General features: G+C 46.1%; 1 protein-coding gene across 5 annotated transcripts in view; it reads left to right on the forward strand.

Moving 5' to 3' along the window:
- Positions 1-27,896, forward strand: part of ttll5 (tubulin tyrosine ligase-like family, member 5) — a 340,921-nt gene that overhangs the window by 45,592 nt on the left and 267,433 nt on the right. For all 5 annotated transcript variants that reach the window (XR_013500071.1, XM_078234550.1, XM_078234552.1 and 2 more), the window contains exons 10-12: positions 8,271-8,372; positions 9,819-9,910; positions 10,552-10,659. Coding sequence is in view for 4 of the 5 variants with exons in the window: in XM_078234550.1 (XP_078090676.1) it covers positions 8,271-8,372; positions 9,819-9,910; positions 10,552-10,659 (302 nt within the window). In the remaining variant the exon portion in view is untranslated. The remainder of the gene's footprint in view (positions 1-8,270; positions 8,373-9,818; positions 9,911-10,551; positions 10,660-27,896) is intronic.

Here is a 27,896-nt window from a genome sequence, read left to right on the forward strand (position 1 = left end):
TGGCGGAGGTGCTTAATGAATACTTTACCTCGGTATTCACGGTGGAAAGGGATCTGGGTGGTTGTACTGCTGGTTTGCGGTGGACAGAAAGGATCGAGCATGTGGACATAAAGAAAGAGGATGTGTTGGAACTATTGAATGGCATCAAGGTTGGTAAGTCGCCGGGACCGGATGGGATGTACCCCAGGTTACTGTGGGAGGCGAGGGAGGAGATTGCGGAGCCTTTGGCGATGATCTTTGCATCGTCGATGGAGACGGGAGAGGTTCCGGAGGATTGGAGGATTGCAGATGTGGTCCCTATATTCAAGAAAGGGAACAGGGACAGCCCGGGAAATTACCGACCGGTGAGTCTAACCTCAGTGGTTGGTAAGTTGATGGAGAGGATCCTGAGAGACAGGATTTATGATCATCTAGAGAAGTTTAGTATGATCAAAAGTAGTCAGCACGGCTTTGTCAAGGGCAGGTCGTGCCTTACGAGCCTGGTTGAGTTCTTTGAAAATGTGACCAAACACATTGACGAAGGAAGAGCAGTGGATGTGGTCTATATGGACTTCAGCAAGGCGTTCGATAAGGTCCCCCATGCAAGACTTCTTGAGAAAGTGAGAGGGCATGGGATCCAAGGGGCTGTTGCCTTGTGGATCCAGAACTGGCTTGCCTGCAGAAGGCAGAGAGTGGCTGTGGAGGGGTCTTTCTCTGCATGGAGGTCAGTGACCAGTGGAGTGCCCCAGGGATCTGTTCTGGGACCCTTGCTGTTTGTCATTTTCATAAATGACCTGGATGAGGAAGTGGAGGGATGGGTTGGTAAGTTTGCTGACGACACCAAGGTAGGTGGTGTTGTGGATAGTTTGGAGGGATGTCAGAAGTTGCAGCGAGACATAGATAGAATGCAAGACTGGGCGGAGAAGTGGCAGATGGACTTCAACCCGGATAAGTGTGTGGTGATCCATTTTGGCAGATCCAATGGGATGAAGCAGCAGTATAATATGAAGGGTACCATTCTTAGCAGTGTAGAGGATCAGAAGGACCTTGGGGTCCGGGTCCATAGGACTCTTAAATCGGCCTCGCAGGTGGAGGATGCGGTCAAGAAGGCGTACGGCGTACTAGCCTTCATTAATCGAGGGATTGAGTTTAGGAGTCGGGAGATAATGCTGCAGCTTTATAGGACCCTGGTTAGACCCCACTTGGAGTACTGCGCGCAGTTCTGGTCACCTCATTACAGGAAAGATGTTGAAGCCATTGAAAGGGTGCAGAGGAGATTTACAAGGATGTTGCCTGGATTGGGGGGCATGCCTTATGAGGATAGGTTGAGGGAGCTTGGTCTCTTCTCCCTGGAGAGACGAAGGATGAGAGGTGACCTGATAGAGGTTTACAAGATGTTGAGAGGTCTGGATAGGGTAGACTCTCAGAGGCTATTTCCAAGGGCTGAAATGGTTGCTACGAGAGGACACAGGTTTAAGGTGCTGGGGGGTAGGTACAGAGGAGATGTCAGAGGTAAGTTTTTCACTCAGAGGGTGGTGGGTGAGTGGAATCGGCTGACGTCGGTGGTGGTGGAGGCAAACTCGTTGGGGTCTTTTAAGAGACTTCTGGATGAGTACATGGGATTTAATGGGATTGAGGGCTATAGATAGGCCCAGAGGTAGGGATATGATCAGCGCAACTTGTGGGCCGAAGGGCCTGTTTGTGCTGTGGCTTTCTATGTTCTATCTCGGAGTCAAATAAACAGTTTGGTTCTGTCTCTGACAGTTGCCTGGAAGAGCGATGAAGTTGGTGGCTAGGGAACAGAGTTTATAGCAGGAAGAGAATTCCAGATTTCCACTCCTCATTGTGAGAAGGAATGCTTTTTGATTCCGTCCTGAACAAACTAACTCTAATTTTAAGGTTATAAACAGAAACTGGATGACTCTCCATGCTCTGCTCCACTGTTGCACACCCTGTGAGCCATCTTGCCCAGCCTCTGCATCTCTTCAATTTTGTCAAAGAAACTTCTGTTTGAAGTCTGTCTACTCTCCTTACACTTATTGTTCTATCCCTGTAACTGAACTACACCTCGCTTTCCTTTGGTTAACAATGCTGTTACATGCCATTCACAATTTGGCCCCTTGATGGCAACTACGCTCAACTTTTGATCCACCTTTTGTTCAAAATGGATTTATTTTGCCCACTTTTTTTGTCTTTAATTTTTGTTTTCGAGCAGTTTTCAGAGCACGTGATTGCCTGAGTAAAATGTGTTTTTTTTTCTTGCACAGAGTCTGGAAAAACATTTTGCCAAGGGTTTTGAACCTTGTCTCCTGAGAGCAGTTTGCAAGGCTGCCGATGTTTGAAGACTGAGATGTGTGTCGGTCGATTGGAGTGTGTGTGTCGATTGGAGTGTGTGTGTGTCGGTCGGGGTGTGTGTGTGTGTGTCGGTCGGGGTGTGTGTGTGTGTGTCGGTCGGGGTGTGTGTGTGTGTCGGTCGGGGTGTGTGTGTGTGTGTCGGTCGGGGTGTGTGTGTGTGTGTCGGTCGGGGTGTGTGTGTGTGTGTCGGTCGGGGTGTGTGTGTGTGTGTCGGTCGGGGTGTGTGTGTGTGTGTCGGTCGGGGTGTGTGTGTGTGTCGGTCGGGGTGTGTGTGTGTGTCGGTCGGGGTGTGTGTGTGTGTCGGTCGGGGTGTGTGTGTGTGTCGGTCGGGGTGTGTGTGTGTGTCGGTCGGGGTGTGTGTGTGTGAGTCGGGGTGTGTGTGTGTGTCGGTCGGGGTGTGTGTGTGTGTCGGTCGGGGTGTGTGTGTGTGTCGGTCGGGGTGTGTGTGTGTGTGTCAGTCGGGGTGTGTGTGTGTGTCGGTCGGGGTGTGTGTGTGTGTCGGTCGGGGTGTGTGTGTGTGTCGGTCGGGGTGTGTGTGTGTGTCGGTCGGGGTGTGTGTGTGTGTCGGTCGGGGTGTGTGTGTGTGTCGGTCGGGGTGTGTGTGTGTGTCGGTCGGGGTGTGTGTGTGTGTCGGTCGGGGTGTGTGTGTGTGTCGGTCGGGGTGTGTGTGTGTGTCGGTCGGGGTGTGTGTGTGTGTCGGTCGGGGTGTGTGTGTGTGTCGGTCGGGGTGTGTGTGTGTGTCGGTCGGGGTGTGTGTGTGTGTCGGTCGGGGTGTGTGTGTGTGTCGGTCGGGGTGTGTGTGTGTGTCGGTCGGGGTGTGTGTGTGTGTCGGTCGGGGTGTGTGTGTGTGTCGGTCGGGGTGTGTGTGTGTGTCGGTCGGGGTGTGTGTGTGTGTCGGTCGGGGTGTGTGTGTGTGTCGGTCGGGGTGTGTGTGTGTGTCGGTCGGGGTGTGTGTGTGTGTCGGTCGGGGTGTGTGTGTGTGTGTCGGTCGGGGTGTGTGTGTGTGTCGGTCGGGGGTGTGTGTGTGTGTGTGTGTGTGTGTGTGTCGGTCGGGGTGTGTGTGTCGGTCGGGGTGTGTGTCGGTCGGGGTGTGTGTCGGTCGGGGTGTGTGTGTGTGTCGGTCGGGGTGTGTGTGTGTGTCGGTCGGGGTGTGTGTGTGTGTCGGTCGGGGTGTGTGTGTGTGTCGGTCGGGGTGTGTGTGTGTGTCGGTCGGGGTGTGTGTGTGTGTCGGTCGGGGTGTGTGTGTGTGTCGGTCGGGGTGTGTGTGTGTGTCGGTCGGGGTGTGTGTGTGTGTCGGTCGGGGGTGTGTGTGTGTGTGTGTGTGTGTGTGTGTGTCGGTCGGGGTGTGTGTGTGTGTGTCGGTCGGGGTGTGTGTCGGTCGGGGTGTGTGTGTGTGTCGGTCGGGGTGTGTATCGGTCGGGGGGTGTGTGTGTCAGTGGGTCTGCCTGTGTGTGTGTCAGCACACACTCCTGTTTATGGGAAACATCAGGCACCAGCCACACGTTACTGTGGACCCTGATTGACAAGTATTGATGTAATAGTTTCCATGGATATTGTTACTGTGAATTCCTTGGAAACTCCCTCCCTGCTTCATATACACAGGCTGCATGTTTGTGAAGACAATGACGCTGACCTTTTATTGTTTGCTTATGCTAAAAGCATTGAATACATTTTGATTGATTCAACAGTGCATTCACAGAGTTCTGGTGCCCTGGTTGAACATTCTCCCTCACTCAGCGAAAACAGAGAAAACTGTCTGTTCTTCTTGTGTGGATTATTGTGAGTGGGATCTTGCTGCCCCCAAAATAACCACCATGTTTGTCAACATGACAGTCACCACGCTTCAAAAGTAATTGACTAAAAGGGACTTGCATTTCTATGGTACCTTCCTGGTCATTTTGTACTATGTTCAAGTGTCGGACCAGACTGAAATCCAAGTCTCGAAGTGGAGTTGGAACCCATGACTTTCTGTTGAAGATGCTACTGACAAAGTCAAGATGATACTTGTGTTTGGTGTCTTATCGTGCTGTTTTAAAAAAGGAGGTAGACAAAAGGCAGGTAACTGTAGGCCGGTTAGCTTAACTTCTGTACTAGGGAAAATGCTTGAATCTATCATCAAGGAAGAAATAGCGAGACATCTGGATATAAATTGTCACATTGATAAGACGCAGCATGGGTTTATGAAGGGAAGGTCATGTTTGACTAATTTGGTGGAATTCTTTGAGAACATTACATGTGCAGTGGACACTGGAGATCCTGTAGATGTGGCGTGTCTGGATTTCCAGAAGGCATTTGACAAGGTGCCGCACCAAAGACTGCTACATAAGATAAAGGTGCACAGTGTTACGGGTAATGTATTAGCATGGATAGAGGATTGGTTAACTAACAGAAAGCAAAGAGGGGGGGTAAATGGGTGTTTTTCTGGTTGGCGATTAGTGACGAGTGGTGTGCCTCAGGGATCAGTGTTGGGACCGCAATTGTTTACGATTTACATAGATGATTTGGAGTTGGGGACCAAGTGTAGTGTGTCAAAATTTGCAGATGACACTAAGATGGGTGGAAGAGCAAAGTGTGCAGAGGATGCTGAAAGTCTGCAAAGGGATATAGATAGTCTAAGTGAGTGGGCGAGGGTCTGGCAGATGGAGTACAATGTTGGTAAATGTGAGGTCATCCATTTTGGTAAGAATAACAGCAAAATGGACTATTATTTAAATGGTAAAAAATTGCAGCATGCTGCTGTGCAGAGGGGCCTGGGTGTCCTTGTGCAGGAATCTCAAGGAGTTGGTTTGCAGGTGCAGCAGGTAATTAAGAAGGCAAATGGAATTTTGACCTTCATTGCTAGAGGGATGGAGTTTAAAAACAGGGAGATTATGTTGCAGCTGTATAAGGTGCTGGTGAGGCCCACACCTGGAGTACTGTGTACAGTTTTGGTCTCCTTACTTGAGAAAGGATATACTGGCACTGAGGGGGTGCAGAGGAGATTTACTAGGTTGATTCATGGAGTTGAGAATGTTGGCTTATGAGGAGAGACTGAGTAGACTGGGGCTATCCTCCTTGGAATTCAGAAGAATGAAGGGAGATCTTATAGAAACATATAAGATTATGAAAGGAATAGATAAGATAGAAGCGGGGAAGTTGTTTCCACTGGCGGGTGAAACTAGAACTCGGGGGCATAGCCTCAAAATAAGGGGAAGCAGATTTAGGACTGAGTTGAGGAGGAACTTATTCACACAAAGGGTTGTGAATCTGTGGAATTCCCTGCCCAGTGAAGCAGTTGAGGCTACCTCATTGAATGTTTTTAAGGCAAGGAGAGATAAATTTTTGAACAGTCAAGGAATTAAAGGTTATGGTGAGTGGGCGGGTAAGTGGAGCTGAGTCCACAAAAAGATCAGTCATGATCTTATTGAATAGCGGAGCAGGCCCGAGGGGCCAGATGGCCTACTCCTGCTCCTAGTTCTTATGTTCTTATGTTTATATAAGAACATAAGGAATAGGGGCAGGGATAGGCCATCTGGCCCCTCCAGCCGGCTCTGCCTTTCAGTAAGGTCATGGCTGATCTTCTGCCTAAACTCCCAGCTTTCCTGCGCTATCCCCATAGCCCTTGATTTCCTTATAAATACAAGTCTGATTTTCTCTCGGTTTATGCATCGTGAGGGTGTTTAACTGCATCTGAATTGTTATCTGATCCCTTGTTCTCTCCCAACTCTTCCAGCCCCACTGACCTCTTTCCTGTTAGTATTTAAAAGCTACTGATTGTCTCCTGTTTAAGGTCAAGTCACATCCTTGATGGAATGAAATATTTAATTAGGAAACATTGTGAAAAGCTGGAACAGTTTTGCAGCACTGAGGGGATGCAGTGATGGTGCAAAGTTTGTGCAGGGCTGAGGGGACCACTCCAGTGCTGTCTGTCAGCTCAGGAGCATAAACCAAAGCCCCACACACAGTCAAAATGGACTTGCTCATCACTAGGTGGCAGCTCTGTTCAGGCTCTCGGCTTCTGACTGAGCAATTATCTGTTTAATTTACCTGAAAGGGAGCAAACTCAAGTAGTGTCTGGAATGGCAGGGCAGTGTGTATCACATGACATAACTGCAGGTATTCACTACTTTAACATGCAAGATAAGCCCTTGATCTCATCTCACTTAGACAGTGGCTTTATGCTCAATCCTGTCGTTGACAAGGATTATGCCTTGCCATTCAGTTATCTTCCTTACCCACTGTATGTGTACCTGGATTTGTGTTCTGCTATACTTGCTCTGTGTACATCTTGGATTTCTGTTCTCTCTTCCCGTGTATCCTCTCTGCCTACATCCCGGATTTCTGTTCCCCTGTATCTGCTCTGCGTGCATCCCGGATTTCTGTTCCCCTGTATCTGCTCTGCGTGCATCCCGGATTTCTGTTCCCCTGTATCCGCTCTGCCTACATCCCAGATTTCTGTTCCCCTGTATCTGCTCTGCCTACATCCCGGATTTCTGTTCCCCTGTATCCGCTCTGCCTACATCCCAGATTTCTGTTCCCCTGTATCTGCTCTGCCTACATCCCGGATTTCTGTTCCCCTGTATCTGCTCTGCCTACATCCCGGATTTCTGTTCCCCTGTATCTGCTCTGCCTACATCCCAGATTTCTGTTCCCCTGTATCTGCTCTACCTACATCCTGGATTTCTGTTCCCCTGTATCTGCTCTACCTACATCCCAGATTTCTGTTCCCCTGTATCTGCTCTACCTACATCCTGGATTTCTGTTCCCCTGTATCTGCTCTGCCTACATCCCAGATTTCTGTTCCCCTGTATCTGCTCTGCCTACATCCCAGATTTCTGTTCCCCTGTATCTGCTCTGCCTACATCCCGGATTTCTGAGGGAGGATATTGCTTCACCACTGCCTCAAACGGCACTGTGGAGTTTGTCGGCACTATAAACTACCTGCAATGAGAAACATTGCGTGTGCTCTGCAGTCACGCAAACCAGCCTCCCATCCATTGACTCTGTCTACACTTCTCGCTGCCTCGGCAAAGCAGTCAGCATAATCAAGGACCCCACGCACCCCGGACATGTTCTCTTCCACCTTCTTCCTTCGGGAAAAAGATGCAGACGTCTGAGGTCACGTACCAACCGACTCAAGAACAGCTTCTTCCCTGCTGCTGTCAGACTTTTGAATGGACCTACCTCACATTAAGTTGATCTTTCCCTACACCCTAGCTATGACTGTAACACCACATTCTGCACTCTCTCATTTCCTTGTCTATGAATGGTATGCTTTGTCTGTATAGCGTGCAAGAACCAATACTTTCCACTATATTCCAATACATGTGACAATAATAAATCAAATCAAAGACAAGCAATTACCTGGAACTGGGCAATCAATATGGCTGATCCCTTTGTGAACTGTCAAGGAAACAGGTCACATGATGTGACCATTTTGAAATCTCGATACACAATTGAGAACTCAGAAGCAGAGCAATGTGCTGATTTATCTCCAACTTGCAAACATTCGACAGCAGGACTGCAGGCTGACAAAGCAACCTGCAACAAAGCCCTCCTTGAAGCCTGTTTATCTGGAAACCCCCTCCTTACACAGCTCTGGGTTTTGAGTCTGGAAATCACATGAACAGATGCCCATTTTGGTGGTTCTTCTTAAAGTTGTAAAGCCCCTTGTCTCTGCGCGTGTGAGTACGTGTACGTGCGTACCCCGGGTTTGAATGCATGATTAAACTAACCGTCTGATTCAATCATAGAGAATATGCAGCAAGTCATTTCAAAATTAAACTTCATAAACTGAGGGTTTGGAGGAATACGCCACAGCCTAGTGTTCTCCTCAGAAAACGTCCTTTCTCTCCCCTGGCCTCCTTCAGGCCATGAACTGAGTGGAGGGGAGTTTAGCACATTCCCTACAGCTTCCTATTGGAATATAACTCCAATCATTGCTTTCTCCTTAAAAGGTTTGCCACCGTAAAGTATGACCGTGCAACAAGGAACATCAAGAACCAGTTCATGCATCTGACCAACTACAGCATCAACAAAAAAAGCTGTGACTACGTCAGGTAATGTCTGACACTGTACCTGAAAAATTTGGGGAAATTGCAAAACAAGCTTTACTCTGTATCTAACGCTGTGCTGTACCTGTCCTGGGAGTGTTTGATGGTGACAGTGTAGAGGGAGCTTTACTCTGTATCTAACCCCGTGCTGTACCTGTCCTGGGAGTGTTTGATGGGGACAGTGTAGAGGGAGCTTTACTCTGTATCTAACCCCGTGCTGTACCTGTCCTGGGAGTGTTTGATGGGGACAGTGTAGAGGGAGCTTTACTCTGTATCTAACCCCGTGCTGTACCTGTCCTGATTTAAGTACTCATCTAACTTTCTAAACATTCGACCTGAGAGCAAAACATCCTAAACCAATGACTTGCCCAAATTCTACCCTGACAAAAAAAGTCTTGTATTCACATTGCACCCTGTCAGTACCCAGAGGACACAGATTTAAGATAATTGGCAAAAAACCCAGACTGTCTTTCACGCACAGTGAGTTGTTGTGGAATGCACTACCTGACAGGAAGGTGGAGGCAGATTAAAAGGAATTTTCAAAAGTGAATTGAATAAATTCTCATGAGCAATTAGGATGGGCGATAAATGTTGACCTAGGCAGTGACGCCCATGTTATGTACAAGAATAAAAACACTTGTTCAAGGAAAGGTTTACAGGGCTGCTGCAGGGGCAGGGGAGTGGAGCTCATTAGGAACGGTCAAATAGCTTGTGCAGTCATTCTATAAACTGAACAGAATCAATGTGCAGAAGAGAAAATTAAAATCCCAAAGAATATGATTTTTTTTAGACACATTGTGTTGCAGAAACAGCAAAGCTGTGCCCTGGTGAACCCAATCCTACCCGAACCCGGACTCTTAATGTGGAGAAATTAATCATCTGCCCTGGCTCAGTGGGTGGCATCTCACCTAGGAGTTAGAAGATCACGGGGTTTGCACCCTGTTCCAGACTGACACTTGCAGTACTGAGGGAGCGCTGCAGGGTTGGAAGTGCCACTTCTTGAATGAGATGTTAAATTGTTTTTTTAAAATTTGATTTATTATTGTCCCATGTATTAGTATTTAGTGAAAATACAGTGAGGCTCTCCCCCGCCTCTTAGGTGAATGTAAAAGATTTGATGACACGATTTGAAGAAGCGTAAGAAGAGCACTGGCCATTATTTATCTCGCAAACAACGCTTTAAAACAGATGCCTAGTAATTATCACATTGCTGTTAGTTATACCTTGCTGTGTGCAAATAGTTGTTATGTTACAAGAGTTAATACAGTTCATAAAGTACTTAATTGGCTGTAAAGGTGCTTTAGGATGTCTTGTGGTTGCAGAGAGTGCCACAGAAATGCAATCTCTATTCCCTGTCTGGCTCTAGAGAAATCGCAGTTTGAATAGGGAACATAGTCCCTGAATCTGAACGTTACAATAATTGTCCCATGTTGTTGTTCTCTCTTTCCCCAGCTGTGATGACCCAGAAGTGGAGGATTACGGGAATAAGTGGAGCATGAGTGCAATGCTACGGTACCTGAAGCAGGAAGGAACAGACACAGCTGGTGAGTGGTGTCCCTTGTGGCATGTGTAGCCCAGTTACCTTGTCTATTGCTGTTGGTGGTCTACCCTTCCTTGCTTGACTAATGGGATCTGAGCGTTTACCAGACCCACCCATCTTGTCCTTCAGCCCTAGAACAAGGGTTGTCCACCCACCAGAGATGGGAGAGGTTTTGAATTCGGAGCCAGTTTAAGCCGTGTAGTGACGTATGAGGGGCTTGAAATTAGATGCTGATATTGACTTGTCCTCCAAGGAGCTGAGTGTCTGTCTGTGCACCAAGTATGTAATAGCTTGGCAGTTAAATGTTCCCTGGTGCATTTTCCATGGCAATGCCTCTACCAATCAAAATCCACTTTCCAACCAATCAGTACTCTCTTATGCAGTATAAATTGTTCCCTGTACTATTGATATTCTTGTGAACTGTCCTGATAAGTGCAAGATGAAAAGCTTTAGCAACATGTCTTTTTTTACAGCAATAAAGAAAAAAGGTGCTCCATGTCGTTGCATTTAGAAGTAGGAAAAAGTTGCATTCAAGAGAACATTTTGTCTGGTGCTGCAGTAACTATATTTGATGGAACTGGCGAGTGCATTTTATAGACTTTGGAAAGTGGCTGATTCTATTGTATCTCTTCTTTGTCTGTGCAGCTTTGATGGCTCAGATTGAGGACCTCATCATCAAGGCACTCATTGCAGCAGAGCTGCACATCGCCTCTGCTTCCAAAATGTTTGTGCCCCACAGAGGCAACTGCTTCGGTAAGTTTCAGATGCTGCATGAAGTTTACTTTGTACTGAGCCTTGACCAAATTTCCACAAGGGTTTGTGTTTTTGGAGTCTTCATAGAAGTTCGCTCACTCGAGGCTCAGAAAAATCCTGATCTCCCTGCTTGTTATTTCATATAATGATGGGTCACAGAAAGAGGCCATTTACCCAAACAAGTTTGTCCAAACTCCTTGAATTAGTTGCCCAATTAGTCCCAATACCCTGCTCTCTCTGTGTAAATGTTTCTTTTTCAAGTATATATCTAACTAAAATCATATTGCAATCAAGCAGAGCCAACGTTTTATGAAAGGGGAAGGTAAAACATGTTTGATTATTAGGATATAACAAGCAGGGTGGATAAAGGGGAACTAGTCAATGTAGCGTATTTAGATTTGCAAAAGATGTTTGATAAGGTGCCACACAAAAGTTTACTATGCAAGAGTAGAGCTTATGGTATTGGAGGTGACATAGTAGTAAGATAAAGGATTTGCTAACAAACAGGACACGTCGGGAAATCTATCACCGGATTTCTGACCAGGCTGTGAAAATTGGCAGAGCACTGTGAATTCGGGCCACCCCTGAATGACACGTTGTGAAACAGGCTGGTCTGTGGAATTAACAAGGTGACACTCCAAAAAAAATTATTGGCAGAACCCAATAAGGATCTAAAGAAGGCCATTCAAATAGCTCTACTGTTGGAGAATGCTGAGAAAGGAGCTCAGGAACTACAGCTAACTTCAGTTAGCAGTGTCCTCGATTTGGGGGAGGGGATTATGCACCATCTATCTCTCAATTGAGAAGGATGGTATCAGTAAAATATCCTAGCATCACTGGAACGGTAGAGCCCAGGCAGTGTGATGTGACTCGGAGGAGGCTTCGGGCCTAGACTCATTTGGCGGGAAAAATTCCCACCTGGGGCAAAACAAAATGGCAGCACAATTCAGGGTTCACTTCGATAAAGAGGCAGAGAGCTGGATACTTTATACAGACTGCTTCAGTGCTTATCTGATGGCCAATAATGTTGGCAATGACCTGGTTGTCCCAGTTTCCTTAATTACCGTGCGAAGCAAGATGGCCTAGTGGTAGTAGGCTAGACTATTAATCCAGAAACTCAGCTACTGTTCTGGGGGCCCAGGTTTGAATCCTGCCACGCAGATATCTGAAATTAAGAAGCTACTGATGACCATAAAAGCATTGTCAATTGTCGAAACGCCCATCTGGTTCACTAACATCCTTTAGGGAAGGAAATTTACCATCCTTACCTGGTCTGGCCTACATGTGACTCCAGAGCCAAAGCAATGTGGTTGACTCTCAACTGCCTCTGAAATGGCCTAGCAAGCCACTCAGTTGTATCAGCGTTTTGAGAAAGCAGCTCATCACCACCTTCTCAAGGGCAAATAGGGTTGGGCAATAAATACTGGCCAGTCATCAACGTCCGTGTCCCAAAAAATAATTTTTAAAAAACGCACAAATGTGTCTAAGAAGACAGAAGCTATCATGAAGGTCCCAAGACTAGAAAATGTGTTCCAATTGAGGTCATTTTGGGACTTAATAATTACTACGGCAAGTTCATTCCGGTGATGGTGTTGAAACCAGTGTTGGGAAAAGAGCAACCATGGAAGTGGACCAAAGAATGAGGAGGTCTACCTGGCTGTAAAGCAATTTCTGAAGAGGTCTCCTCTTTGTCCATGGGAATGGCTCCAATCGCCATGGCAGCAAATTCTATAGACTTTGATCCAGTGGAAGGGCAGATGCTCTTAGTGGTAGTGGATGCCCACTCCAAGTGGCTGGAGGTCATAGCTATGAAGTCCCCGTTGACGGAGGCAGCACAAGACAAACTTGATGAGAGATTGTCTGATTTGGCTATCCAGAGCAAGTGGTCAGTGACGATGGACCCCAGCTTGTGCGACAAGACTTGGCTGGGTACATGGAGCACCCCGGAATCAGACATGAGGTCAGCACTGTATCACCCGGCAATGAATGGTCTGGCAGAACGATTTGTTCAGACCCTGAAACAGTCTCTGAAGGCGTTGAGAGGGGAGGGATTGCTAGGGCGGCGGATGAATATATTTCTGAGTGTGTTCCGCCACAAGTGACAACCCAGTGCTCACTGGTTTTGTTGATGTTCAACCGGAACTTGGGAACCCTGAGTTGATGGGTGCATACATAATAGTCACCTCACCAAATAACTCACATTAGTTTACCATGATTTTCCCTTAACAAATTCATGCTGGCTTTCATGAATTAATCTGCATTTTGTCCCAAATTATTGTTTCTGGAAGTTTTACCACCACTGTGGTTAAACTGACTGGCTTGTAGTTGCTGGACTTGTAATCTTGTTCACAAAGAATGAAAAGGTAACATTTGCAATTCTCCAGTCCTCTAACCCCTCAGTTTAAGGATTGAAAAATTCTGGCCAGTGCCTCAGCAATTTCTATTTACCTTAGTATTCTTTCATGCATCTCATCTGATCCTGGTGCCTTGTCAACTTTAATTACAGACAGCCTATCCAATGGCTCCTTATTAACTTTAAACCCTCCAAGTGTCAGAACTATCAGCATTTCCGCCATGAATAAAGCAGCATCTTCCTTGGCAAAGACAGATGTATAGTGTTCATTTAATAGCTCGGCCAGTTCCCCCCTCTCCATGTGTAACTCCCCATTTTGTTCCTTAATCAGCTGCACTCATCTTCTGACCACCCTTTTACAATTTTATGCTGATAGAAGACTTTGGGATTCCCTTTTATGTAAGCTATCAGTCTCTTTTTCATGCTTGCTCTTTGCTTCTCTGCTTTTGTGGTATCAAGAAGGCCGAGCGAGACTGGAATCGATGGAAATCGGGGAAAACTCCCCACTGGTTAGAGTTGTACTTGGCACAAAGCAAGGTAGCTATCTCAGTCCCAGGACATCACTGCAGAAATTTCTCAGGGTGATGCCCGAGGCCCGACCATCTTCAGCTGCTTCATCAATGACCTTCCCTCTATCATAAGATCAGAAGTGCGGGAATGCTTGCTGATTGTGCAATCAGCAGCAAACATTGCAATGTTCAGCACCATTCACAACTCCCCAAATACTGGAGCAGTCTGTGTCCAAATGCAGAAAGACCTTGGCAATGCCCAGGCTTGGGCTGATAAGTGGTAAGTAACATTAGCGCTACACGAGCCAGGCACTGACCATCTCCAACAAAAGAGAATTGAACTATCGCCTCTTGACATTCAATGGCAACACATTTGCTGAATCCCCGACAATCAGCATCCTGGGGGCTACGATTGTTATATATTTAAATGGGTGCATGGTTGCTTTACAAACTGATCACATGATTATTTGGTAATGTATTAGGTTGTGTGCAGAGGCTGCTGTTTTACTTTCAGTTTTACTCTGTACCGGCAAGACCTGCTGTTGTCAGTTTGAATCTACGTGTGCAAACCACATCTTTTCTTTTTGTTTAAAACCCACAACCCCTAACATAGTTAGGATATTACAAAAAGAAAATTGGCCTCTTGTCGGGATTTTGCTTGATTGAGAACATCGAGAAAGATGCTAAGTAGAAGACAAAATCATTGTTGGTCCGAGCACTTTGAATAATAGAAGGTGGGGGAGAAGCAACAACAGGGGCGGCACGGTAGCACAGTGGTTAGCACTGCTGCTTCACAGCTCCAGGGTCCCGGGTTCGATTCCCGGCTCGGGTCACTGTCTGTGTGGAGTTTGCACATTCTCCTCGTGTCTGCGTGGGTTTCCTCCGGGTGCTCCGGTTTCCTCCCACAGTCCAAAGATGTGCGGGTTAGGTTGATTGGCCAGGTTAAAAATTGTCCCTTAGAGTCCTGGGATGTGCAGGTGAGAGGGATTAGCGGGTAAAATATGTGGGGGTAGGGCCTGGGTGGGATTGTGGTCGGTGCAGACTCGATGGGCCGAATGGCCTCCTTCTGCACTGTAGGGTTTCTATGTTTCTATGATTAAAAATTGAAGTGCCAGTGAAGAAAGACTCAAGTAAGAAAAAGCTCTCTGTGTGATTTTAAAAGAGGGTTTTTTTCCGATCAGAGACGGTGATATTCCAGGCAGTATCTGGCATGTTTGAAAAGTGGAATCAATGCTTTGCTGTATGGCTGGGTCCGTTTCAAAAAAAATCAAGTCACTGGTCTTCAGGGTTTAAAGGGGAGAGTTCTAGAAAGACGGTAAAAAAAGAATCGACTGAACAGTCTCGAATCGCCAATACCCGCAAGAGAAATGGCAGTTCCGTTAGGATCCACGGACCCTTTCAATGAAGAAAATGAATCATGGAGTTCCCATGCTGAGCAGGTTCAGTACATTGTGCAAGGGAGTAACATTGAAAATGAGTTGCTTGTATCAACTTTTATCAGTGCAATAGGAAGAAAAGCTTTTGATTTCCCTCATAATGTGGTTAATCGAGCAAAGCCAGGAACCAAAACATATGATGACTTGACAAAGATCCTCAAAGCATTACTCTTCAAAGCCAATGATCATCACAGAATGGTTCAGGTTCCACCAAAGGATTTAAGTGGAAGGCAAAAGCATTGCTCAGCTTGTGACAACCTTAAAAAGGCTGGCCCAACATCGTGAGGTTGGTGAGTCGTCAGAAGGTTCTCTTTGAGATCGTTTAATTTCTGGCCTCCAAAATGAGGCTACCCAAAGAAGATTGTTTACTCAACGTGCTTTGACTTTAAAGACTGCAATAGAAATCGCAGTGTTGATGGAACTGGCTGCTAAAGAGGCTTCACAATTTGGTGCAGAAATGCAGATCCACAATTTGGGAACTGCCCATAAGTTGAAACAGAAACCAGCATGTCACAGATGTGCCAAAATGGGCCATTCAGTGAGTGAACGCTGGAGCAAAGATAGACAATGCAAGAGTTGAAGCAAAATGGGTCACATTGGAAAAGCTTGTTGGGGCTAGACCAGCTTCCCCTGAGAAGAATATTCAGAAGAAGAATCTGGATATCTTCAAGAAGGAAAAAAGTTGCATTCTATAAAAGAATTTACAACATGGAAGAAATGAATTACGACTATGAGAAGAGAATGTCCAATGATGTGATGAAGAGCTCCAACAGACCGTCTTATCCATACAGGGTGAATCACATGGATTCTGGGTGATTCCAAAGTTAAGTGGACTACTCATTAGGATGGAGGTTAATGCAGGAGCTGCTTGCTGTATCTTTAATTCCTGAGACTACATACTAACAAAGCTGAAGTATCTTCATTTTAAAACCAGCTGATATTTTAAGATCATACATGGAAGAGATAATGCTGCTAAAAGGTTTCATATTGACCATCATAGAGTTGAATGTTCAAACAGTGGAGTTGCCTCTCCGTGTGGTCCGTGGTAATTTTCCAGCTCTTTTTGGGAGATCATGGTTGGAGAAGATAAAGCCAGCTGTCAGAACAGACCTACAGCACCTTCTGGATATTCAGCAAGATAGATCTTTCACAAGCATAGAACATAGAACATAGAAAGTCACAGCACAAACAGGCCCTTCGGCCCACAAGTTGCGCCGATCACATCCCCACCTCTAGGCCTATCTATAGCCCTCAATCCCATTAAATCCCATGTACTCATCCAGAAGTCTCTTAAAAGACCCCAACGAGTTTGCCTCCACCACCACCGACGTCAGCCGATTCCACTCACCCACCACCCTCTGAGTGAAAAACTTACCCCTGACATCCCCCCTGTACCTACCCCCCAGCACCTTAAACCTGTGTCCTCTCGTAGCAACCATTTCAGCCCTTGGAAATAGCCTCTGAGAGTCCACCCTATCCAGACCCCTCAACATCTTGTAAACCTCTATCAGGTCACCTCTCATCCTTCGTCTCTCCAGGGAGAAGAGACCAAGCTCCCTCAACCTATCCTCATAAGGCATGCCCCCCAATCCAGGCAACATCCTTGTAAATCTCCTCTGCACCCTTTCAATGGCTTCAACATCTTTCCTGTAATGAGGTGACCAGAACTGCGCGCAGTACTCCAAGTGGGGTCTAACCAGGGTCCTATAAAGCTGCAGCATTATCTCCCGACTCCTAAACTCAATCCCTCGATTAATGAAGGCTAGTACGCCATACGCCTTCTTGACCGCATCCTCCACCTGCGAGGCCGATTTAAGAGTCCTATGGACCCGGACCCCAAGGTCCTTCTGATCCTCTACACTGCTAAGAATGGTACCCTTCATTTTATACTGCTGCTCCATCCCATTGGATCTGCCAAAATGGATCACTACACACTTATCCGGGTTGAAGTCCATCTGCCACTTCTCCGCCCAGTCTTGCATTCTATCTATGTCTCGCTGCAACTTCTGACATCCCTCCAAACTATCCACAACACCACCTACCTTGGTGTCGTCAGCAAACTTACCAACCCATCCCTCCACTTCCTCATCCAGGTCATTTATGAAAATGACAAACAGCAAGGGTCCCAGAACAGATCCCTGGGGCACTCCACTGGTCACTGACCTCCATGCAGAGAAAGACCCCTCCACAGCCACTCTCTGCCTTCTGCAGGCAAGCCAGTTCTGGATCCACAAGGCAACAGCCCCTTGGATCCCATGCCCTCTCACTTTCTCAAGAAGTCTTGCATGGGGGACCTTATCGAACGCTTTGCTGAAGTCCATATAGACCACATCCACCGCTCTTCCTTCGTCAATGTGCTTGGTCACATTTTCAAAGAACTCAACCAGGCTCGTAAGGCACGACCTGCCCCTGACAAAGCCGTGCTGACTACTTTTGATCATACTAAACTTCTCTAGATGATCATAAATCCTGTCTCTCAGGATCCTCTCCATCAACTTACCAACCACTGAGGTTAGACTCACCGGTCGGTAATTTCCCGGGCTGTCCCTGTTCCCTTTCTTGAATATAGGGACCACATCCGCAATCCTCCAATCCTCCGGAACCTCTCCCGTCTCCATCGACGATGCAAAGATCATCGCCAAAGGCTCCGCAATCTCCTCCCTCGCCTCCCACAGTAACCTGGGGTACATCCCATCCGGTCCCGGCGACTTACCAACCTTGATGCCATTCAATAGTTCCAACACATCCTCTTTCTTTATGTCCACATGCTCGATCCTTTCTGTCCTCCGCAATCCAGCAGTACAACCACCCAGATCCCTTTCCACCGTGAATACCGAGGTAAAGTATTCATTAAGCACCTCCGCCATTTCTAACGGTTCCGCACAAACTTTTCCCCCTTCACCTTTTAAGGGTCCTATGCCTTCACATCTCATCCTTTTACTCTTGACATATTTGTAGAAAGCCTTGGGATTCTCCTTAATCTTACCCGCCAAGGTCTTCTCATGACCCCTTCTCGCTCTCCTAATTTCCTTCTTAAGCTCCTTCCTACATCGCGTATACTCCTCTAAATCCTTAACACCTCCTAGCTCTCTGAACCTTCTGTACGCCTCTCTTTATTTACAGATCTTTCACAGTAACTTCATTGCAGTGTTAATGTGAGCCTACTTGTGAATCTAATAAATAAACTTAAACACACAAGTGTAGCCACTGATTCTCAACCATTGCTTACCATCATTACTCATTAAGACCTTTTTCATTATTAAAGATTGCCTTTTGGAGTAACATCTGATTCTGGCTGCTCAAAATGAAGAAAAAGTGGACAGTGTCAATCCTATGCATGAATAAGAAATACACGATGATAGGCTCCTTTATACCCTTGAGAGTGGCCTAAAATGCCATGGCAGTGATTGCATGTAGATTTTTCTGGTCTGTTTGAGGGTTATATGTTCTTAGTCATAATTGATTGACACACAAAGTGACCAGATGTTGTTATCACGAGATCTACTACAACGGAAGAAACTATAGAAAAATTTAAAAGTTTGCAAAATTTGGTAAACAGGAACAGATTGTTAGCGATAATGGTTCACAGTTTACTTCACAGGAGTTTGAGGATTATCTCAAAGTAAATCTTATTCAGCACATAAAATCCACGCCTTATCATCCATCAATCGATGGATTAGATGAAAGATTCTCCGGTACGAATGGAGGTCTGTAACTAGTGGTGTTCCGCTGGGACCTCCTGTTGTTCGTAATGTATGTAAATGACTTGGAAGAAAATGTAGCTGGTCTGATTAGCAAGTTTGCGGATGATGCTAAGATTGCTGGAGTTGCGGATAGTGATGAAGATTGTCAGAGAATACAGCAGGATATAGGCTGGAAAATTGGGCAGAGAAATGGCAGATGGAATTTAATCTGGACAAATGCGAGGTGATGAATTTTGGTAGATCCAATTCAGGTGGGAGCTATAAAATAAATGGCAGAACCAGTAGGAACATTGACACAGAGAGATCTGGGAGTACAGGCCCACAGATCCTTAAAAGTGACAGCACAGGTGGAAAATGTGGTGAAGAAAGCATATGGCACGTTTGCCTTCATCGGACGGGGTATTGAGTACAAAAGTTGGCAAATTATGTTAGTTATATAAAACGTTGGTTAGGCCACATTCGGAATGCTGTGTCCAATTCTGGTCATCACACGACTAGAAGGACGTGGTGGCTTTGGAAAGAGTGCAGAAAAGGTTTACCAGGATGTTGCCTGGTATGGAGGGTATCAGCTATGAGGAGGGATTGAATAAACTGGGAATGTTCTCCCTGGACAGACGGAGGCTGAGGAGTGACCTGATAGAAGTTTATAAAATTATGAGGGGTGTGGATAGGGTGAACAGTTGGAAGCTTTTTCCCAGGGTAGAAATGACAATTACAAGGGGGCACAAGTTCAAGATAAGGGGGGAAAGGTTCAGTGGAGATGTGCAGGGGAAGTTTTTTTACACAGAGGATGGTGAGGGCTTGGAATGCACTGCCAAGTGAGGTGGTTGAGACAGATACGTTAGCGACATTTAAGAATTATCTTGATAAGCATATAAACAGACGGGGAATAGAGGGATATAAGCGGTTGGTCTAGATAGGACAATGTGATCAGTGCAGGCTTGGAGGGCTGAAGGGCCTGTTCCTGTGCTGTACTGTTCTTTGTTCTTTGATTCATAAAATCCTTGAAATATTCTTTAAAGCTTCAAGAGAGCAGTGTTTTGTTATTGCATCACATGAATAGCTTTTTGGCATCTTGTAGAAACACCACTCATGCGACTACCCAAAGTTCACCTGCATTACTACTCTTAAAGGGAATGTTAAGAGCTACGTTTGATTTGTTATTATCTCCAGAAAATTCAGAGCTAGTAGAACATCAACAGCAATCTCAAGTTGTTAGACAAGTGAGGGCAAAACAACACTCACTTCAACAAGGAGATCGAGTGTTAGCATGAAATTATGGCACAAGTGAGAAAAGGGTACCAGCCATAGTTTTAGCGAAAATAGATCCAATTTCTTGCACAGTTCAAACTGTGTGGCCAAATTCCCCTCCAACTCAATTTTCAAGTTTGCTGACGACACCACCGTAGTCGGTCGGATCTCAAACAATGACAGGAATGATAGAGAGAATCTGGTGAACTGGTGCAGTGACCATAATCTCTTCCTCAATATCAACAAAACGAAGGAGATTGTCATTGACTTCAGGAAGCATAGTGCAGAACATGCCCCTGTCTACATCAATGGGGACGAAGTGGAAATGGTCGTGAGCTTCAAGGTTTTAGGTGTCCAGATCACCAACAACCTGTCCTGGTCCCCCCATGTCGACACTATAGTTAAGAAAGCCCACCAACGCCTCTACTTCCTCAGAAGACTAAGGAAGTTTGCATGTCAGCTACAACTCTCACCAACTTCTACAGATGCACCATAGAAAGCATTCTTTCCGGTCGTATCACAGCTTGGTATGGCTTCTGCTCTGCCCAAGGCTGCAAGAAACTACAAAAGGTTGTGAATGTAGCCCAATCCATCACGCAAACCAGCCTCCCATCCATTGAACTCGGTGTCTACACTTCCCGCTGCCTTGGCAAAGCAACCAGCATAATTAAAGACTCCACGCACCCTGGACATTCTCTCTTCCACCTTCTGTTGGGAATAAGATACAAAGGTCTGAGGTCATGTACCAACTGACTGAAGAACAGCTTCTTCCCTGTTGCCATCAGACTTTTGAATGCATTAATGCTCTAGATAGGACAACGTGATCAAACTTGAGAGTGGCCTAAAATGCCATGGCAATGATTGCATGTAGATTTTTCTGGTCTCACAACACCAGGTTAAAGTCCAACGGGTTTATTTGGAATCATGATCTTTCGGAGCGCTGCCCCTTCATCAGGTGAGTAGAGAGGTAGGTTCACAAAGGCAAAGATACAATTGCAAGATAATTACAGATTGGAATGTGAAGAATGGTTGGAATGTGAGTCTTTACAGGTACAGACAGTACGAGTGGAGAGAGAGATAATCACAGTTTAAAGAGGTGTGAATTGTCTCAAGCCAGGACAGAGAGTAGGATTTTGCAAGTCCAGGCCAAATTGTGGTGTGTCTTTCTGTGCCTCACTCTCTGTCGCTCTCTCTCTGTTCCCCTCCCTCTCTCTCTCTCTCTCCCCATGTTCCTCCGTTCCTTTTTCTGCTTCTTTGTCCCTCTCTCACTCTCCCTCTGCTCCTCTCTCTTTCTGTTCCTCTCTTCCTCTCTCTCTTTCTCTTCTGTTCCTTTCTGTCTCCTCTTACCAATCTTTGGGTTGCCCTATTTTGTTCTCTCTTTCCCCCTCCTTCCTCCCCTGTCAAGCTCTATATTGATAGAGCATCTTTCTCTGTGACTTTGAACTTTCCAATAAGCTGAAGAAGAACAGATGACTTGTATGCAGACTAACCCTTGACTTATGGTTATGAAGCAGAACCAGATAATGAAAGTCATTGTCAAAGGATTAGCTCCCATCTCGATTTCCTGTCAAGTTTTATCATTGTTCAATCACAGTCTATGCTGCTGCAGTGTACTTCTGGACATTTTCAGCTGTTGCAAACTGCAGGGGATCAGAGAGTACTAGAAAGCTTGCCAGCATTTATGTAGCCCTATTAATGTCATTAAAAACTCCCAAGATATTTTGTAGGTGGGTTATCGGATCAAAGTTGACATCAAGCCATATAAGGAGATATTAGAATAAGTGATCAAAAGCTTAGTTTTAATGAATTTGTTAAAGGAAAAGTGAGAGGGAAGGTATATGGAGGGAGTTCCAGAGCTTGAGGTGCAGGCAGCTGAAGGCACAGCTGCCAAAGATGGATTGATTAAAATCTGGGGTGTGCAAGAGGCAGACATATTGGAGAATTGTAGGACGGGAAGAGGTTACAGGGATTGGAAGGGGCAAAACATACCTGGTGAGCTCACAGTGTCAACACCTGTCACATTTATTCATATAATCTCCAAATGCACTTCACAAGGGGTGGGGGAGAATTGGACAATGAGGAATAGGCTCAGACAGGAAACTGGAGACCTGGTTAATGAGGAGAGTTTCCAGCTGATTTAAGGAGCTATAGTCAGGTTAGTTGTTTTGACAGAGGGTAGGCTATGTTGGCTGAAAGCTGTGCCAACGATGGAGGGTGAGGAATGGGATTGGTGTTGGAAGTGAAGAATGTGAGTGGGTATGTAGTGCCACAGGAGGGTGTAGAGTTACGGTCAGGGTATGAAGTCAGCTGTGGAGGGCTTGGTGAGTCGGGGTGTAAGGCTGAAAACATAGGATATCACAGTTTGTGATTAAGTGTATATAGAATAGAAGTCTCTCAACACCAGGTTAAAGTCCAACAGGTTTATTTGGTAGAACGGGCTTTCGGAGTGTTGCTCCTTCATCAGATGAGTCACCTGATGAGGGAGCAGCGCTCCGAAAGCTCGTGATTGTGAGGTTTATTTTGGGACCGTATCTTCAAATGTAGGGTCAGTGACAGGGATCATCTGACCTGTTCTGCTGCCCACCTGACCGTAAACCTGGCTGGTTGGAGATCAAAAGAAGGCTTAGATTGTTTTACTGAGAAGAAGATGCAAGGTATGTACGTGAGAGCCAATGGCAGCAGCCTCTGAGTTTATAACGAGTGGACCCTGACTCTGAGGGTTGTAAACAGTTCTGCTTTAATCTCTCCATTTCTGAGATGAAAGAGATAGGACTCTCTTGGATAGCTAATTAGCATTTCTAGCTAGGTTTCACCTTGAGGGGGAAGAGGGCCGAGGAAGCTTTGAGGTCCGCGTTTTGCTTCTTTACAAATCAATGAATATCACGGACAAACAGCAAGTTTTGTGTGGTTAGAGAGAAAAGACTGCTTAACTTTGCAAGCTATCAAAGCTGCATGCAAGAGGGAGACTGTCTCTCGTCAAAGAAATGCATCCTGCAATCTTCTATGGATTCTGAGAGAGATTTTCTGGCATAGCCGATGAAAGAACAATCTTTGAACAGTCAATGCTGCTGGCGATCGAAACGCTCTGAAAACTGAGGGAAGTGCCTGGAGGTGGTCACTTAAAGTTACTAATCAATGAAACAGGAATCCGTTGGAAGAACGATGGATATTTGCTGCAAGGACTGTAATTTTGTGGGGAGTATGATGAGTATAAGGCAAATGTAGCTTAAAGTGTAAGATGCCTGCAAAAAGGGAGTAGTACTTAGTCAATAGTGCTTTAGTCATTTGTTACAGTGACAGTTTTGAAATGTGAAATTTTGCCATGTAATTTTTTCAGCTATTAACATTTTGAAGAGATTTAAACTTCCAGTTATTGGTCATCTATAGAGTTCGTAACAGAGGGTTGTGAATATTTGGAATTCTCTCCTCCAGATGACTTTGGATGCTTCATCATTAAGTATAGTCTTGCAATCTAAGGGAATCAAGTCATATGGGGATTAGATGGGCAGTTGAGATTGGTTATCAGCTATAATTCATTGGATGGCAGAGCAGTTTCAAGGGTCGATGTACTCTTATTTCTTACGTGGAAAGTTCAAGCTGCTCTCCACTGTCCATGTAAGAGTGCAAGAATATGTTTGCCTGTGCGTGTTGTGATTTAGCATGTGAGTGTGAGTATGTATGTGCTGTTCTCAAAGGAGAGAGCAGAAAGCTTGTGAAGGCATCGGCCAGATGGAAGCCAAGCACAGGACAAAATCCTCTGCCCTGTAAGCACACACACCGTAACCCTTCGGAAAGGAAAAGGTAAACAAACGCAAAGAAAGAAAATCCCTGTCAGGTTCTGGTTGGGAGCCGAGCTTCAGATGGTATGCTTCGAGTGCGTGGCTTTGGATTAACTTGCCACACATGGAGACAAGCTGACCCACTTATTAAAGACAGGATCTACAGGCATTTAGAGATGCAAGGACTGATTAGGGACAGTCAGCATGGCTTTGTGAGTGGAAAATCATGTCTCACAAATTTAATTGAGTTTTTTAAACAAAGAACAAAGAACAGTACAGCACAGGAAACAGGCCCTTCGGCCCTCCAAGCCTGTGCCGCTCCTTGGTCCAACTAGACCAATCGTTTGTATCTCTCCATTTCCAGGCTGCTCATGTGACTATCCAGGTAAGTCTTAAACGATGTCAGCGTGTCTGCCTCCACCACCCTACTTGGCAGCGCATTCAAGGCACCCACCACCCTCTGTGTAAAAAAACGTCCCTCTGATATCTGAGTTATATTTCGCCCCTCTCACCTTGAGCCCGTGACGCCTCGTGATCGTCACCTCCGACCTGGGAAAAAGCTTCCCACTGTTCACCCTATCTATACCCTTCATAATCTTGTACACCTCTATTAGATCTCCCCTCATTCTCCGTCTTTCCAGGGAGAACAACCCCAGTTTACCCAATATCTCCTCATAGTTAAGACCCTCCATACCAGGCAACATCCTGGTAAACCTTCTCTGCACTCTCTCTAACGCCTCCACGTCCTTCTGGTAGTGCGGCTACCAGAACTGGACGCAGTACTCCAAATGTGGTCTAACCAGCGTTCTATACAGTTGCATCATCAGACTCCAGCTTTTATACTCTATACCCCGTCCTATAAAGGCAAGCATACCATATGCCTTCTTCACCACCTTCTCCACCTGTGTTGCCACCTTCAAGGATTTGTGGACTTGCACACCTAGGTCCCTCTGTGTTTCTATACTCCTGATGACTCTGCCATTTATTGTATAACTCCTCCCTACATTATTTCTTCCAAAATGCATCACTTCGCATTTATCCGGATTAAACTCCATCTGCCACCTCTCCGCCCAATTTTCCAGCCTATCTATATCCTGCTGTATTGCCCGACAATGCTCTTCGCTATCCGCAAGTCCAGCTATCTTTGTGTCATCCGCAAACTTGCTGATTACGCCAGTTACACCTTCTTCCAAATCATTTATATATATCACAAATAGCAGAGGTCCGAGTACAGAGCCCTGCGGAACATCACTGGTCACAGACCTCCAGCCGGAAAAAGACCCTTCGACCACTACCCTCTGTCTCCTATGGCCAAGCCAGTTCTCCACCCATCTAGCCACTTCTCCTTGTATCCCATGAGCCTTAACCGTCTGAACCAACCTGTCATGTGGGACTTTGTCAAATGTCTTACTGAAATCCATATAGACGACATCCACGGCCCTTCCTTCATCAACCGTTTTTGTCGCTTCCTCAAAAAACTCCACCAAATTTGTAAGGCACGACCTCCCTCTTACAAAACCATGCTGTCTGTCACTAATGAGATTGTTCCGTTCTAAATGCACATACATCCTGTCTCTAAGAATCCTCTCCAACAACTTCCCTACCACGGACGTCAAGCTCACCGGCCTATAATTTCCTGGGTTATCCCTGCTACCCTTCTTAAACAACGGGACCACATTCACTATCCTCCAATCCTCAGGGACCTCACCCGTGTCCAAAGAAGCGACAAAGATTTCCGTCAGAGGCCCAGCAATTTCATCTCTCGTCTCCCTGAGCAGTCGAGGATAGATGCCATCAGGCCCTGGGGCTTTGTCAGTTTTAATGTTCCCTAAAAAACCTAACACTTCCTCTCTTGTAATGGAGATTTTCTCTAACGGGTCAACACCTCCCTCCGAGACACTCCCGGTTAACACACCCCTCTCCTTCGTGAATACCGATGCAAAGTATTCATTTAGGATCTCCCCTATTCCCTTGGGTTCTAAGCATAATTCCCCTCCATTGTCCCTGAGAGGTCCGATTTTCTCCCTGACAACTCTTTTGTTCCTAACGTATGAATAGAATGCCTTAGGATTCTCCTTAATCCTGCCTGCCAAGAACATCTCGTGACCTCTTTTTGCCCTTCTAACTCCCCGTTTGAGTTCTTTCCTACTCTCTCTGTATTCCTCCAGAGCTCCATCTGTTTTCTGTTGCCTGGGCTTAACGTATGCCTCCCTTTTCATTTTAATCAGACCTTCAATTTCCCTGGTTATCCACGGCTCTCGAATCCTACCTTTCCTATCTTTCCTTTTTACAGGCACATGCCTATCCTGCAGCCTTATCAACTGTTCCTTAAAAGACTCCCACATGCCAGACGCGGACTTACCCTCGAACATCCTCTCCCAATCAACATCCACCAATTCCTGCCTAATCCGGCTATAGTTAGCCTTCCCCCAATTTAGCACCCTGCCCGTAGGACAGCACTCATCCTTGTCCATTACTATCCTAAAGTTAACAGAGTTGTGGTCACTATTTGCCACATGTTCCCCTACCGAAACTTTGACGACCTGACCGGGCTCATTTCCCAGAACTAGGTCCAGTATAGCCCCCTCTCAAGTCGGGCTATCTACATACTGTTCCAAAGAACCTCCCAGTACGCATTTTACAAATTCCTCCCCATCCGGACCCCCAGCTCTAAGCACTTTCCAGTCTGTGCCAGGGAAATTAAAGTCCCCCACTACAACAACCCTATTTTTTCTGCACCTATCCAGAATCTGCTGACATATCCTTTCCTCCACTTCCCGTGGGCTGTTGGGTGGTCTGTAGTACACCCCCAGCATAGTGACTGCACCCTTCCTGTTTCTGAGTTCCACCCACAGCGACTCAGTCCATGACCCCTCTAAGTTGTCTACCCTCTGCACCGCGGTAATATGCTCCTTAACTAATATTGCTACTCCCCCACCTTTTTTAGCCCCTCCTCTGTCTCGCCTAAAACACTTATACCCCGGAATATTCAGTCCTGTCCTTCTTTTAACCAAGTTTCCGTCACTGCAACCACATCCAAATTCCGCATAAGCATTAAGGCCCTAAGTTTGTCTGTTTTACCCGTTACGCTCCTCGCATTGAAGCAGATGCACTCCAGACCTCCAGGCCCACTCAGGTCATCCTCCTCCAAAGTGCTCCTCTTCTTAGCTAGCCTTGCCCTGGCCCCCAGCTCAACCCCAGCCTCAGTATTTACTGACCTACTGTTTTGTTCCCCACCCCCCTGCCACACTAGTTTAAATCCTGCCGAAACACTCTAGCAAAACTCCCAGCCAGGATATTTGCTCCCTTCCAGTTAAGGTGTAACCCATCCTTTCTGTACAGTTGCCATCCTGACTTGAAGATTTCCCAGTTATCTATGAATTTAAAACCCTTCCTCTTGCACCAGTCCTTGAGCCACGCGTTCAACTGTAGAATCTCCCTGTTCCGAGCCTCACTTGCACTAGACACCAGGAGCAGTCCAGAGGGGTACTGGACTGAAGGGGTAACCAAGAAGGTAGATGAGGGCAGTGCAGTTGATGTTGTCTACATGGACTTTAGCAAGGCCTTTGACAAGGTACAGCATGGTAGGTTGTTGCATAAAGTTAAATCTCATGGGATCCAGGGTGAGGTATCTAAATGGATCCAAAATTGGCTTCTTGACAGAAGCCAGAGGGTGGTTGTAGAGAGTTGTTTTTCAAACTGGAGGCCTGTGACCAGCAGTGTGCCTCAGAGATCAGTGCTGGGCCCACTGTTATTTGTCATTTATATTAATGATTTGGATGAGAATATAGGGGGCATGGTTAGTAAGTTTGCAGATGACACCAAGATTGGTGGCATAGTGGACAGTGAAGAAAGTTATCTCCAATTGCAACAGAATCTTGATCAAGTGGGCTGACAAATGGCAGATGGAGTTTAATTTAGACAAATGCGAGGTGATGCATTTTGGTAGATTGAACCAGGGGCAGGACTTACTCAGTTAATGGGGAGAGTTACAGAACAGAGATCTAGGGGTACATGTTCATAGTTCCTTGAAAGTGGAGTTACAGGTGGACAGAGTGGTGAAGAAGGCATTAGGCATGCTTAGTTTCATCGGTCAGAACATCAAATACAGGAGTTGGGACGTCTTGTTGAAGTTGTACAAGATATTGGTAAGGCCACACTTGGAATACTGTGTGAAATTCTGGTCACCCTATTATAGAAAGGAT

This window comes from Mustelus asterias, chromosome 18 (assembly GCF_964213995.1).
Source record: "Mustelus asterias chromosome 18, sMusAst1.hap1.1, whole genome shotgun sequence".
Taxonomy (NCBI): domain Eukaryota; kingdom Metazoa; phylum Chordata; class Chondrichthyes; order Carcharhiniformes; family Triakidae; genus Mustelus; species Mustelus asterias.